Source organism: Gopherus flavomarginatus, chromosome 1 (genome assembly GCF_025201925.1).
Source record: "Gopherus flavomarginatus isolate rGopFla2 chromosome 1, rGopFla2.mat.asm, whole genome shotgun sequence".
NCBI lineage: Eukaryota > Metazoa > Chordata > Testudines > Testudinidae > Gopherus > Gopherus flavomarginatus.
Genome location: NC_066617.1, coordinates 157288088 through 157302801, shown reverse-complemented (window position 1 = coordinate 157302801; position 14714 = coordinate 157288088). Strand labels below are relative to the sequence as shown.

The following is a 14714-nucleotide window of genomic DNA, read 5'->3' as shown; positions in this document are numbered from 1 at the left end:
CCTAGGAGCAGCTGGTACAGATTGCCGCTTGCGGTGAGCTGCCATGGGTGAGTGCCCCCCAGATCTGGCACCCTGCACCCCAACCTGCTGCCCCAAGCCCCCTCTTGCACCCAAACTCCCTCCCAGAGCCCACACTCCCCACACACCCTCCCACACCCCAACCCCCTGCTGGCCCTGTGCCAACTGGACTGTAAACTGGAATTTCACTGAAGATCAGAAATGCTGGTTTATTGAACTTTCTGGCTGATGAAGTGCTGGATAAAACAGCTTTTACTGTAAATATCTATAGTATCTTTTTTAATCCTACTAAGATCTCGTCCTCAGTATTCTGTAGCAGTATGTTCAACAATCCAGTTACGAACTCTCCTTTTCACCAGTTTTAAATTTGTCACCTTTCAATTTCATTGTGACTGTTCCCTAGTTCTTGTGTTACGAGACAAGATAAATAGGAGTTAGAAATCTGTTGTCTTTAGACCATTGCTTATTTTATATATTTGTGTCCCCTCCTATTTGCTCCTTTCTAAGGTACACTATCCTAGTTCTTTCAATTTCTCTTCATATGAGAGTTTTTCAAACTACAGATCATTTTTGTCATCCATCTGTGAATAGGGTTGGCTGGAAAACAAGATTTCTGTGAAAAATTTTTATCGGTTTCAACATTTGTGTTCCGATGCAGAAAGAATCCAAGACTTTTCAAAAGCTTTTGAATGAGAGATTTCCCCCCTAGAAAAGCCAGGTGGTTAGAGCATTCAGCTGTGATGTAGGAGCCCTAAGTTCAAGTCCTGGCTGTGCTTGATTCCTACAATCAAGATGTGTCCCCTAACCACCAGGCTATTCTGGTGTGGTGTACTCTGCTTTTGATTAGAAATCACACCCAGAATCAGAAATCTTCCAACCAAAGTTTCATCAAAACATGTTTCTGCAAAAGCTTTGTTAAAATAAATCAGCATTTTCCAATTGAAAAGTGTTGTCAAAATGTTCCTGACCAATTTTCCTCCGTGAACCCCCTTTACTTCTACTACATCTTTTTTTAAAGCAGCTGACCAGAACTCAACACAATATCCTAGATTACTTTTATAATAGCATTATAATGTTCTCCATATTATTTGCCTTCTCATCCTTTCTGCATGCTAACATTTTGTTCTCTTCTGCACATTCAGCAGAGATTTTCATTGAGATGTCTGCAGTGATGCTCAGCTCCTTTCCCTGAATTGGCAATTATTACCTCCAGTATGCATTACTTTCATTTGTCAACCCTGAATTTTATCTGCCAGCATGTTGCCTACTCACTCAGCTTGGTTAGGTCCCTTGGTTCTTATTGGTATTGGTAACCTAAATAGAGTTTGGGTCATCTGCAAGTATTGCTACTTCACAAATCACTATTTTCCAAATTAATATATATTAAACAACCAAAACCCTAATATAGCACCCCACCATTCACCCTTTGCCATGATGAAAATTCATTTATTCCCAGCCTTTTGTTTTCTCTCTTAGCCAGCTTCTCACATCATGACTATAAAGCTTCTTTTGTATGGGACTTTTAAAAAGCCTTCGACAAAGTTCAAATAAATTATCAACCAGTTTTTTCATCCACTGTTTTATTGACACATTCAGAGAATTCTGATAGATTAGTGAGGCCTAGATAATCAAATATTGTAGGTCATTTTAAGAAAAAAATACACAATTTGCATATTATAATATGCTGAACTCAAGGCATCATTGATCTGATCCAATGTGGCAAATCCTTTTTCCAGCTGCGTGATCATGGATAGAGCCTTTATAGATAGATAAAAACAAAGTTTTGATCACTACATTATCTAAGAAAGAAAATGTATCTCATTCCTCTGATTAAGACGTCGTCCTTCCTACTTAATCTTGCCTGGTATCCTTGTGGAATTCTTCATCTTTCAGATACAAGAAAAATAAATTAACGTCCCATCCCATCTGACATCTTTTTTTAAACCCAGGTCCATCCATCAACCAACCAACCACCCAGTAACAGCAGCAAAGCCCGCACTAATCTGATGCTGCTGCTAGTCAGTTCCCCTCTATAACCCCAGGCCTGGAGGTGGCCATAGTGACAGTTCTGAGTCCAACAGGGAAGACAAAACTGAAGTTTTCTTCTCAGACTCAGCACAGCTGTGCTGTCTGTCCTGTAGGGAGAGACCAATGGCTTTTTGTTTTAGTTGGTTACCTGTTGCTGTCTCCTGCTGCACTGTGCACTGTTGAGCCTCTGACCCTGCAGGGAAGGATGTGAGGCAGAAGGGGTTGAGTAGAAGAATAAGCATTTGGGAAGGAGGGAGGGAATATAGGGAAAGAATCAGAGAAAGTTGGGAGGGATGTGGGAGAATGAAGGAAGCCAGGAAAGGACACATCTGTAATGCTAGCTTCAAAAGCGGGAGTGGGGGAGATTCAGCCAGTAAAAAGAGCTATTACCATAGCCACAGAGGTCTGGGATCCAAGCTGTTGCTTTAATAAGGCTCAGTAATGACAGTCTCCATACACTGATCTGTCCTCTGCACTTCTTCCAATCTTACCTCCAGTTCCAACTCCTCTTCACTTTTCTTTATGGAGATCAAGCACTACAAAGCCATCAGGTACAGGAGAGACAGAAGTATCCAGGAAAGGGCAAGAGGGGATAAGGAGCCTGATGCCATGTTCGTGGTCAATAGCTGCAAATGAACTGTCTTCTTGATGCTGGAATCTGTAAAGGAAGAAAAAAAGACTGCCAGAATGAAGGGCACAATTATCTTATTCATGTATTTGTTCCCACCACAGGGAAGATGAGCATCCAGAGTTTCCTTTCCTTAATGTCCATGGGTAAAGAATGATCCTGCTTCCCATCCTGGAGGCACACTGCTGTGAAATTCCCACTGTGACAGTTCTGTGGACCTCAGCATGGTGAAGTGTAGGAAAATTTGTCTGAGTTTATCTGAAAATTTCCTTTCTTCAGAACAACAAGGTCCAAAAGATGCAATCCACTTTTGAAACAAACAGAACATCTGCAGTCATCCAGATAAAGGTGCTTTTATGTTAGAGGAAAGTATCCCCATGGAGAGCTCATCAAACAGTTTCAAATTTCCAAATGTTTGCACTATCAGCTCTATTCCCATGCTCTGCAGCAGGGGAGAGAGTTTGACTTGTCAAGCTGTAGTGAACACCATCTCAAATGAGAGACCGTCAAATGGAATGATCCCAGCTACGGAAGTTCTCAATTGTCAATACATTCCCCTAGTGTCAGTGCCTGACAGGTCCAGTTCTGCCCCTAAATTACACGCAGGCTGAAGACTCATCACAGTGGATCTGTGGACTTTATTACTTGGTAAGAATATTTTCAGATATGCTCAGATGAATTTCCCTTTGACTGAGTCCAGGTCTGCACCACAAATTTACATCAGTCAGAGGTGTGAAACCCCTGTCCCCGCAGGTGATGCAGTTACACTGACCTAACCCTGCTGCAGACAGCACTGTGCTGACGAGACAGCTTCTCCCATCAACGTAGCTACCGCCGTAATCACGGAAGTGGATTAATTATGCCGCTGGGAGAAGCTCTCCTATCTGCACAGTAGCAACTTCACTAAAGTGCTTCAGCAGTGCAAAGGCGCAGTTGCAGCGTTGTACGTGTAGACAAGCCCTAAACTAAGAGCAGATTTAGAACAAGCAACAGGGAGGTGAAAGGTCCCATAGTCCCCCTGAGCCACCCAGCCAACCCCAGCTGGGGTCTGGATTAGAACCAGCAATTGGAAAGGCTCTGTAGCCAACTCCAAATTCCAGAATGCGTGAGCCCACATGCAGTAGTTAACACATCTTCATCCCATGTCTAATGCCTTTAAGTGGTGCTGGAAGGTACCTGTCACTTTGATGTTCCCTGTAGCTTTGGCAATGTCATTCTTGATTACACAAGTATAGGTAGTATTAGCTGTAATGTTGTGCAGAACAGATACCACATTCATAGTCACATTCTCAGAGTTCAGCTTGAAGCTGGTGTTGGAGACCTCAGATAAATTGTCCCTTGTGTTATTGTGTGAGGTCCAAATCACAACAGGTTGAGGGAACCACCGGGGAGCCTCACAGCGCAGGGTGTCCATGCTGCTGTTGTAATCCACGTGCATCTCTGGAGAGCTGAAAGCTGTAGAATCAGTTAAAAAGAGAAGAGAGGTGAACAAAACTGGAACCTTTAGACATCAGGTATAAAATACCTGCTGTGCCTGTCTTCTGTATCTTATTTCTAGAGTGACTATTGCTGTAACATCTAAGCACTGTACCTACTTACCTTGAAACCAGAGATTCAAGTATCAGTCTTCATCCTTCTATGGCAGGCAGAGTTCGAGGCAGTTAGCTTGGTAAATGAAAGTTGCTCAGGTATAAGGAATTCTACATTCAGCCCCAGACAGTTAACAAGTTCCACTGAGGCACGTACAGTGCTAGTAACCCTGAACCTTACTGCATCTGGGCCTGATCCTGTGAGAAACCAGGCATCCCCTCTGGGATACTGAGCACCCCCTGAAATCAGTGGGAGCTAAGTGCTTAGCCCCTGACAGCAATGGGCCCTCTGGGGGGGTTCACAAGGCTTGTAACCTCCACTGTGGAAGCAGTAAGTGTACAAATTGCTGCAGCCTGAGGGAGTTGTGAGGGTAACATTTTGTATGTGACACTGGGAGGACCTTTCCCAGACCTGAAGAAGAGCTCTGTATAATTTAAAAAACTTGTCTCTCCCCACAACAGAAGTGGGTCCAATAAAAGTTATTACCTCACTCACCTTGTCTCTCTCATATCCTGGGACCAACAGGGCTACAACACTCTGTACAACAATTAAAGAGACAGTCAACTTAAAACAAAAAGTGGGAGTTTCAGAGGTGCTTTCATGAGTTAGGAGCACCAATTCCCCCTGTGTTCTTAACTCAGGCACTTTTTAAAATGCTATCCAAACACTTCTCACAGAACACTTTATTTACTGTTGTGACAAGGAATTCCTATGATTATTGTACCCAAAAGATTAGAGGGCAAAATATTGTTCTTAGTTTTCCAGTTGACATTGATTGAAGTGTAGAGTCAGGGTCACTGTTTCCCTTTTAGTCAACTAGCCACTTTCCCCTCTTCTGAGAATCTTTCACATAACAACAAGGAAGAGAAAATATATTCAAGAAAAATAGGCAAATGTGCTTGTAGAACTACTACCATTTATAGCAGAGGTCTTTAATCTGGGGGTACCAAGTAATGTTCAGAGGCAGCACGACTGGGGCAAGGACCAGCCCTCTAGGGGGCAGGGACAGAGTTCCACCCATCTCTGCTCCTGGCCCCAGCTGCCAGTCCATGCCTGGGGATCTGCTCCTGGCTGTGGCTGCCAGCCTCACACTGAGGGGCCTGGCCGAGGATCCACTCCCGCCTCTGCCCCCAGCTGTGGCCCCAGCCTTGATCCCCTTACCCCGTCTGCATCCCCCCTTCCCAGAGCCATAGGCCTGCTCCCGGGGGTGCAGACAAGGGTAAGGAAGGGTTGCGAGGTAAAAAGTTTGGGGCCCACTGATTTATAGCATCACAAATTTCCACCACTGCAGAATGCACAGAGGATTTACTGATTCCAAACTGGTTACCAAGTGACCTGCACCAATCAGAGGTAGCCAGTTCCTCCAGGCCAATTGCCACAAGCTTCTGCACAGACAAGGCTGCTCATCCTGACAGGGCCGCCCAGAGGGGGGGGTGCAAGAGGGGCAATTTGCCCCAGGCCCCGGGCTCTGCAGGGGCCCCCACGAGTTTTTTGGGGCACCTGGAGAGGGGTCCTTCACTCGCTCCAGGGGGCCCGGAAAACTCTTGCGGGGCCGGGCCCTGGAGCTTCTTCCGCTCCTGGTATTTGCCGGCGGGGGGGCAGGGGGGGGAGAAGGATCCCCCCACCAGTGAATTACCACCAAAGCGGGACCTGCCGCTGAAGTGCAACCCAGTCTTCGGTGGTAATTCGGCGGTGGGGGGGCCCTTCCGTTCCGGGACCCACTGCCGAAGTGCCCCGAAGACCCGCGGCGGGGGTCCCCCGCTGCCAAACAGGGCCAGCTCTAGATATTTCGCAGCGCAGGGGATGCCCTGCAGCTTGCCGGTCCCGTGGCTCCAGTGGACCTCCCGCAGGCACGCCTGCGGATGCTCCACCGGAGCCGCGGGACCCGCGGACCCTCTGCAGGCACGCCTGCGGGAGGTCCACCGGAGCCGCCTGCCGCTGACGGCCTCAGGCCCCCGGAATCCTCTGGGCGGCCCTGCATCCTGATATTCTGGTGCTTCAGTTCCAGAAAAGCAGACTTCCTTATGTGAGAGTTCAGAACTGCTGCTGCCCAGCCTAGGTCTGAAGAACAATGAGGTCCCAGTATTTTGTACCCTTGGGCCTGGTCTAATAATATTGATTGACTGTGTGCACTTCACCCGCCAGAAGCCCATCCAGCCATTCACTCAACTAATTATGACAGGCCCATTCTTCTTGCTCAGTCCCCCATTGTTAGGCTGTCGGTTGCTAATGCTGCCACCCCTGCTATACCAGAGATAACAGTTTTTGGGGTTGTGCAGCCTCCATGCTCTAGAAAGAGCATTTGCAAATTAGTCTCTAAACAAGTTGGCCTGCAACTGGGGCCCATGTGGTTGGGCTGGAACTTTTTTAAAAGTTGGTGACTTCTGGATCCATGATTATCATGGAGAACCAGCCCACAAGGAATTGGGGGATTTTTTTTCCCCCCAACAGTGATGGGTGGTTGTCAGGGAAGGGTCCTCAAATTGTGAAAGCTGCAAGAGTTTGACCTCTCCTCTCACAATTCCCCTGGCTGCTCATGAAGGTGTCTCCAAAGGTCATTCGCAATCATCCTCAAAGCACTGCAATGTGGCTGGGGTCTGGGAACTCTGGGATGCATGCCCAGAAGACATTGTCACTCATATGGCTGAGGGCAGCACTGGTGTGGGTGTAACAGCAAGCACATTAAACATGTATGGATGCCATGTGCATGTACTGACTTATGGTAACTACATCCAGTGACGTACAATCCATATAACTCTTTAGTGAAATGAGCTCTTACAGGCATAAAACAAATTCAAAGATGACATAAGCAGGTGAAATCCTATTGACTTCAGTGGCATTGTACTCATTTATAGTAGCGATAGATTTGATTATTATGGCAGAATTTTCAGAAGCAGTCAGCACCCACGATTGAAAATTTAGCCCTAATTGTGAGGGTTGAGCTCTTTTGAATGTGTGGTCTTGTGTAAAATAGACACCTATACCAGATTTACCATGCCAATCAGTTTGTCCTGTTTTTTTTTTCATTGCTGTGTGTTACCTGGAACAAAGTCAAGTGGAATACATGTTCAACGTGATGAACAGTATCTGGAGTGCAGAGAAAAGTCAAATGAGTGTAGACTCTCTCAAAGCAGTTATTTTGCTCAAAGTCAATGCAGTGTTTCACCATAAACTAATTCAGAATATTCAAGTACTGAACAAATATTCTCCACTCCAAGAATTATGTTTGTGCTACTGTTTAGTCACAAGCTGGCAATAGTAATACCAACACACATTTGTAAAGTGCATTTTTGCCTTTTCTATAACTATTTTGTGACCCTAAAAATATCATCACAGCGTCCCTGATTTTTGATTTTGAAAACACAACTATGCTAGTCCCATGTCTTCAAAAATATTGTATCTGGTTACCTTGAAATAGCTCTGAAAAAGTCTCCTCTAGCAGGAGAGCACCCATAAGAAATTCTAGAAGTGGTGTTTTCTGAGGAAGGTTAAAAACAAACAAACATATCAAGCTAGTAATGAATGGAAAGCTAGTTATAACTACTGCCAGATGAATACTGTGAACTTCTGTATGATGAAACCTGCAGATTAGCTGCAATGCTATTCACAACCATGCTAATTCACTTTCTGCAAACATGACTGGATTAACCCCAACCAGTCTGTGTCAAAGATTTGGATGAATGTAACCAAAATTTTCATACAAAGTAAAACGTATCACAAACACTCATGTAAATATTTGATAGTGCAGAGGCTTGCCCTTGAAGAATCTGCATGACTACCTTCAACATGACAATGTTTTAGTAATTTGAAGCCTATTTTCAAAAAGTTTCAGGCCTCCAATCACGGAGCAGAAACTATGGCATCACTAGGTGAACAATCACAAGGATCCACTAGTAAACATCTGAAATAATAGCCATGATATGACCAACCCATTGGCACTAATGTTAGAATAAATATTTTTCTTATTGTCTTTGAATAATGAACAAATTAGCAAAGATCAAAGTTTGTGGGAAACTGGCATACAGGAAAGGGCTACAGATGTGACAATCAATTCTGTGCTAGAAGTAGTTCACTCAACTCTAATTATGATCTGAGCTATGGAAAGAAGATGCTGCCACTCAATAATTAATAAAATCCAATTATTATTATTACACAAGACCCACCTGGATTCCTATGTAATCACTACCAGGTAGATGGGTCAATCCTATAAATAATGTGCATGTCTGACGTTAGAATCAGGCCCTTTATGTAGTCAGCTGCGCAACCGAGAAAGGCAAAAACAGTCAATGGCAGAAAAGTTAAATTATGTTTATAAATGGGGCATTTAAAAATAATTTTATTTCCCAGAGCAAAGACATGGAAAGGGGAGGGGAAGTCCCTGAATTCCTTTGGAAGCTCCAAGGAAACTCTTCTACATTCATTTCTCTTGTTTACTTTCCCTACCCTCTTATCCTTTGACCTACAGCAATACACTTCTGGCCACAGATAATTCTAGATGCCTCATTCTGGCAGAGAATGGAAGGAGGTTGCTGCAGTGCTTTCAAATTTTCCTGGAAGCAAGAATCTTTCCCTTGGACAGATCACAGTGGGTTAAATCGTCCATTAGAGATCTACAATATAGTCGAGTGGGAGAATGAAGGGGACAGCAAACTGCTGCACAAATTCATCCTGATATGTCAGAAGCACCTGGCAGAATGCAGGAATGTCACCGATGAAAGAAATATTTTCTCTACAAGAAGTTTGCTCCAGCTACTGTAACTTAGCATGATTTTACAGATCTACAAAGTAAAGCAAAGCCCTGTGAATTTGAACAGTTAGCACAGAGAAGGACTAATGAAGGCCAGAAGGCCAGATTCTCTGTCCTGATCTGCCCTGAGCAGGGCCGACTCTACCATTTTTGCTGCCGCAAGCAAAAAAAGAAAGAAAGAAAGAAAAAAGCCGCCCGGACTGAGCCGCCCCAAGAATGGACGGAATGCCGTCCCTTAGCATGTACCTCCCCCAGGAACATGCTTCCTCCACTGGTGCCTGGAGCTGGCCCTGTCCCTGAGTAGCACAAAGGGAGAGGAAACTGGCTGCAACTCCCTTTTTGAGAATACCCTTGGCATGGCAGAATCTGCAGCAGATGTCATGCAAAAATCCCAGGGTAGACAAAGCCTAATAAAGCTCCTTTTGCAGTGTTAGAAGAAAGCAACTCTTTCACTAGTTTCACATGACAGGAAGCACTGCTTCCACTAGGAGCAGAGTAACCTGTCAACTCCCAGGCCTGGTCTACACTACGCTGTTAAATTGATTTTAACAGCGTTAAATTGATTTAACGCTGCACCCGTCCACACTACACTGCTCTTTATATCGATTTAAAGGGCTCTTTAAATCGATTTCTGTACTCCTACAAAACGAGAGGAGTAATGCTAAAATCGGTATTACTATATCGGATTAGGGTTAGTGTGGACGCAAATCGACGTTATTGGCCTCATTATTTTACAGTAGCTACCCACAGTGCACTGCTCCAGAAATCGACGCTAGCCTTGGACCATGGACGCACACCACCGAATTAATGTGCCTAGTGTGGACGCGCACAATCGACTTTATAATATCTGTTTTATAAAATCGGATTGAGCTAATTCGAATTTATCCTGTAGTGTAGACGTAGCCCCAGGTCTCAAACACCTACCAGTTTCTGAAGCAGGACACAAACCTCAGATTCCCCACAGTGAATTACTTACTTAGTCCCACATTTCTCCTTACTCAAATGTTTTGCTAGAGAACCACAGGGAAGATACAGCAAGTCTCAGGAACAGTTGAGACAGAAGGAAGCACAGAAAAAGACTGGTACATTTGGGAGCTATGCCTGGATTTACCCTTGTGCCTTTGAGTTCCAAAGGGCTCATCAAAAACTCTCATGCAAGGAGGTCCCATGCATGTTTAAATGGAGCTCACATAGCTCTGGAAGCTGAATTCCAGAGCTGGCTGTAGCGTGACTTGACATCTATCTTCAGAATCATGGATTCAGTTTACTGCCCTACAGGTACAAATGCAAGTTCACGGGATTTAGCACACTGTCCTTGATTGCTTGAGGGTGTTTCCCCACATCACAGAGTGATTTGTGGCAGGAGGCTTAGGAATGGAATAGCAGCAGCTGTTGCAGATTAGGACTGAGGAGCACTGGCAGACGTGTAGTGGTGGAGTGGCCCCAGCACTGGATTTAGCAGTAGGGCTGTAGGTCAAGAGTGAGGGACTTGACAGAGGTGTGCAATGTCCAAGGACTGTTAGAGAAGAGGGTGCTGCATGTTTGGACAGAAATGAGTTGGCGGAGCTCTGGCGGGACCCTGGAGTGGAATAGAAGAGGATGCTAAATGTGAGGATTCTGGTGTATGAGCAGAGCTGTGCAGCTCAGTTTGCATGGCGCCTATCTGCATTAGCCGGGCCTGTCATCAGTAACAGAATTCTGGAAACAACTCCTTCTGGGTTTGGTTTGGCTTTTTTGGCTCTCTCACTAGGTTTTGCTCACCTCCAGTCTTGTATTCCAGCCCTGCTTCTCCATTCCCTTTGGATGTGGTGACAGAACACCTGTAAGCACCAGCGTCGGAGAGCTGCACATCTCTCAGCATCAAAGAGGCATTCCCACCAATCACCTGCTCTGCAAATATTGCTGTCCGGCCCTTGAACACTTCATCCTGGTCCTTTAGATGGTCCTTGCCGCCTTTAAACTCATGCACCATCCCAGAGACCCCAGCTTTAGCCCACCGGATCTCTGTGTTGCTGAGCTTGACGTCAGGTTCGAAAGTGCAGCCCAAGATGCCATCTTCCCCAATGTTGCCAGCGGAGGTTAGTGTGGTGACGCTGATGGAGCGTCTCCCTGCAACGAAAGAGCACACGTTCAGTGCCAGTGCCATGACAATGTGATGTGTAAAGGACAGCAGCAAGCCAGAACACCCTGGGCATTAACTGGCTCTTGCTGCAATGTGAATGACAAAGGCAGAGGCAGAATGCCTTTAACCACCTCAGAAGGGCACTAGCAGCTGGCTACTGCAGATCCTGGTGTGGCTAACGCTACTGGAGTCTGGTTCTTGTGTTTCATAAAAAGACTTTTTACAGAGCACTTTCGGGTGTTTATACAATGTACCTTCCCACTCTGAAAAGCTGTTCCTCTCAAAAGAACAAGAGAAAATTGTTTCTATAAAGGTTATAAAAGCATGTTCTCTACTAGCTTGATTCTACTCCTCTACAGGCTCTCTCACCCAAAGTACCCTAGGGAGACAGCAGGAGGTTTTTAATGTGATTAATTCCCATTATGCTCAGAAGCAGGGCTGAATCTCCCTTGCGTATTGATGGCCTGCCAGCCCAGTGAATCCCTAACTCAGGGTTTTTCCCTTCTAAGACAGAACTCTCCTATTGTCTTTGGTTCACACCCAAGGCAACATGGCGGGTTGGGTCATCCTGTATCCAGATGAAAGAAATAAGAAGAGGAGGAAGGAGACTGAATTTTAAAAGGAGGAATATGTTAGCCAATGACTAACGAGGCAAGTACGTAAGGCAACAGACCACAAGCACTGTGTCAGGCAGTTAAGCCCCTCTATCTCCTTTATTATTATTTTTATTTGTACTACATTAGCTTCTAGGGCCCCAAATGAGATCACATTGTGCTAGGTGCTGTACATACACATAGAAAGAAGTTAAGGAAAGAATTTATAGTGAGAGAGGACAGAGAGGTGGGAAATTTGGGAGAAGGCAGAAGAGAACATAGAATAGGAAGGGAAAAGAAGGGGAAGAGAAGGAAATAGAGAACAGTGATATGGAGAGGAAAATAGACTGAAAAAGATGGAAGAAAAGATAACATATGGAGCAGAAATAAAAGAAAAAAAATCAACTAAAGGGCATTAAATGGGGAAAGTATAAATGCAAGTGAACAAAGCCAATTTAAAAAGGGTTTATATAATGGATACTATATACATACCAAATGACACAATCAATAATATTCATAACACTTTTGAAAAAGGGATGGGATCAAATGTGCTGTCGGAATGGAGATAGACATTTGCTTAGGGCCATCCTGGCTGGCTATCTGGCCTCCCAATTTTAATTGTACTAACTGTAAACACAGTTCTTCCTCCTGATTCCCCTTAGTTCTTTCCTATGAGTGTACAGAACTGACCTCTGAATGGGATACAGACAAGCAACCTGTTCTATCAACAACTGCAAGTAGCATGTTCTATCCTCTACAGCTAGTCAGGAGACTGTGTCCCATCCTGGCAGATGATGACCTGGCCTCAGTAATAAATGCCTTTGTCTTCTCCCATCTGGACTATGGCAATGCCATATAGCTTGGCAGGAAGCCCTCAGCTGTCAGGAAAGTTCAATTAGATTAGAATGCAACAGCATGTTTACTCAGCAACACTGACTACTGTAAGGATCTCAAATCTGCTCTTGCTCTTTACGGTGGCTTCCTACAGAATAGCAAGTCAACTTCAAGGCCTCAGTCCTCAACAGTTTGGTACAAGAATACCTAAAAGATTGCCTAGAGCTCCGCAATGAGGATGCTGGTTGACAACTCCATTCCTCAGGCACAGTGGAATTGTCCACACAGAGCTAGGGCTCATCTTTGTAAAGCTTTCTCAGAGGCTGATCCAAAACTAGAATAAACTACCCAGGAACAAAGAAGCATCACAAAACTCATCCCCTTTCATTGCTGGGGCATTGCTTCAGCCTGCTGTCTTGAGTACACATAGCAAAGTGTACAGATTACATTATTTGAAACAAAATAAAGCATAAAGCACACAGAGTCTCCATGGGAAGAGGAAGAGAGAAAGAACAATCACACATGACAGATCACTAGTCATCTCACCATATGCACTTTTAGATAGTACTACAGTACCGAGGGCTGTATAAAAGGCCGAATAGAATCATAGACAAAATGGATCCTTCTATCCCTCCTCCATCCCACACCACCAGATTTCACTGGTCATGGAGAAGGTGCACTGGACCAGGAGCCAAAACATCATAAGATTAAGTTTCACTTCATCCACTCACCATGTCTTTCACAATGCACATTATGAAACAAGGCTTCACACCCCACTGAGATATTAGAGCAGAACTAGAAACAGAACCTAGCACTCTAATTTGGTAGCTCTATTTAGCCACACAGCTTGTATGTACCTGGCTATGCTGACTGTATAATGGATTTTCCTTGCATATGTAACCCACTATTATATGCATCCTGTAGCAGCTGGTCCATAGAGTATAGCAGTCTGTGCCTGCTGCCAGCTAGAAGAGCTGTCCAGTTAGCACAAGTTGCAAATGTGCTCCAGTGTTGAAGGTTGTGAGTGCAAATCCTCATAATAATGTGTAAGAGGTGGTCATGATAATTGCTTATAAACAGAATTTGTTTTTTCCTTTTTAAAACCCTAGGAACTTATATACAAAACAAACTACATTAAAAGAATGCTATTAAGATTCCAAAGTGAAACCCTCAGAAGGCAGGAAATGACAGTAATCAAGTGGCCTGTGGAACTTAATTCTTCCCTCTTGTGTATACGCATTATGACAGTATTTAATTACGTGATCACATACTGTTTTTTTCCACAGAGGGGGAAAACTGACACAACAAAGTGACTTGACAGAAAAGGACTTCTGCAGAAAAGGACCTGCGGATAACAGAGGACGAGAAGCTGGATATGAGTCAGCAGTGCACCCTTGTTGCCAAGAAGGCCAATGGCATTTTGGCTGTATTAGTAGGAGCACTGCCAGCAGATCGAGGAAAGTGATTATTCCCTCAATTCAGCACTGCTTCCAGTACTGCATCCAGTTTTGGTCCCTCCACTACAGAAGGGATGTGGACAAATTGGAGAGAGTCCAGTGGAGGGCAACAAAAATGATTAGAGGACTGGAGCACATGACTTACGAGGAGAGGCTGAGGGAACTGGACTTATTTAGTCTGCAGAAGAGAAGAGTGAGGGGGGATTTGAGTGCAGCCTTCAACTACCTGAGGGGGGGTTCCAAAGAGGATGGAGCTCAGCTGTTCTCAGTGGTGGCAGATGACAGAACAAGAAGCAATGGTCTCAAGCTGCAGTGGGGGAGGTTTAGGTTGGATATTAGGAAATAGCTATTTCACTAGGAGTGTGGTGAAGCACTGGAATGGGTTACCTAGGGCAGTGGTGGAATCTCCATCCTTAGAGGTTTTTAAGGGCCGGCTTGATAAAGCCCTGGCTGGGATGATTTAGTTGGTGTTGGTCCTACTTTGAGCAGGGGGTTGGACTAGATGACCTCCTGAAGTCTCTTCCAACCCTGATATTCTATGCCAGATACTAAAAAGCGTTCTAGGGTCTGAGCTAGGATTAGAATGCAGGACTCCAGACTCAGTTAAAAAAGTTATCATAGACTCACTCCAGTACTAAAATATTCTGAGATTCACAAGAAGCCTAAAATTTCAGTTGAAGCAAACTCACAGGGCGGA

General features: G+C 44.7%; 1 protein-coding gene across 2 annotated transcripts in view; it reads right to left on the bottom strand.

Annotated features, from left to right (window-relative positions):
• Window positions 1-1646: 1646 nt before the first annotated feature.
• VTCN1 (V-set domain containing T cell activation inhibitor 1) overlaps window positions 1647-14714 on the bottom strand; it is a 39479-nt gene continuing 26411 nt past the window's right edge. Inside the window, exons 3-6 of one of the 2 annotated variants that reach the window (XM_050961458.1) lie at window positions 10773-11120; window positions 3851-4129; window positions 2538-2704; window positions 1647-1904 (exon numbers count right to left, since the gene is read on the bottom strand). In XM_050961458.1, the coding sequence (XP_050817415.1) occupies window positions 2583-2704; window positions 3851-4129; window positions 10773-11120 (749 nt within the window). In that variant the 3' untranslated portion in view covers window positions 1647-1904; window positions 2538-2582. The remainder of the gene's footprint in view (window positions 1905-2537; window positions 2705-3850; window positions 4130-10772; window positions 11121-14714) is intronic. The other variant, XM_050961467.1, reaches the window with a different exon arrangement.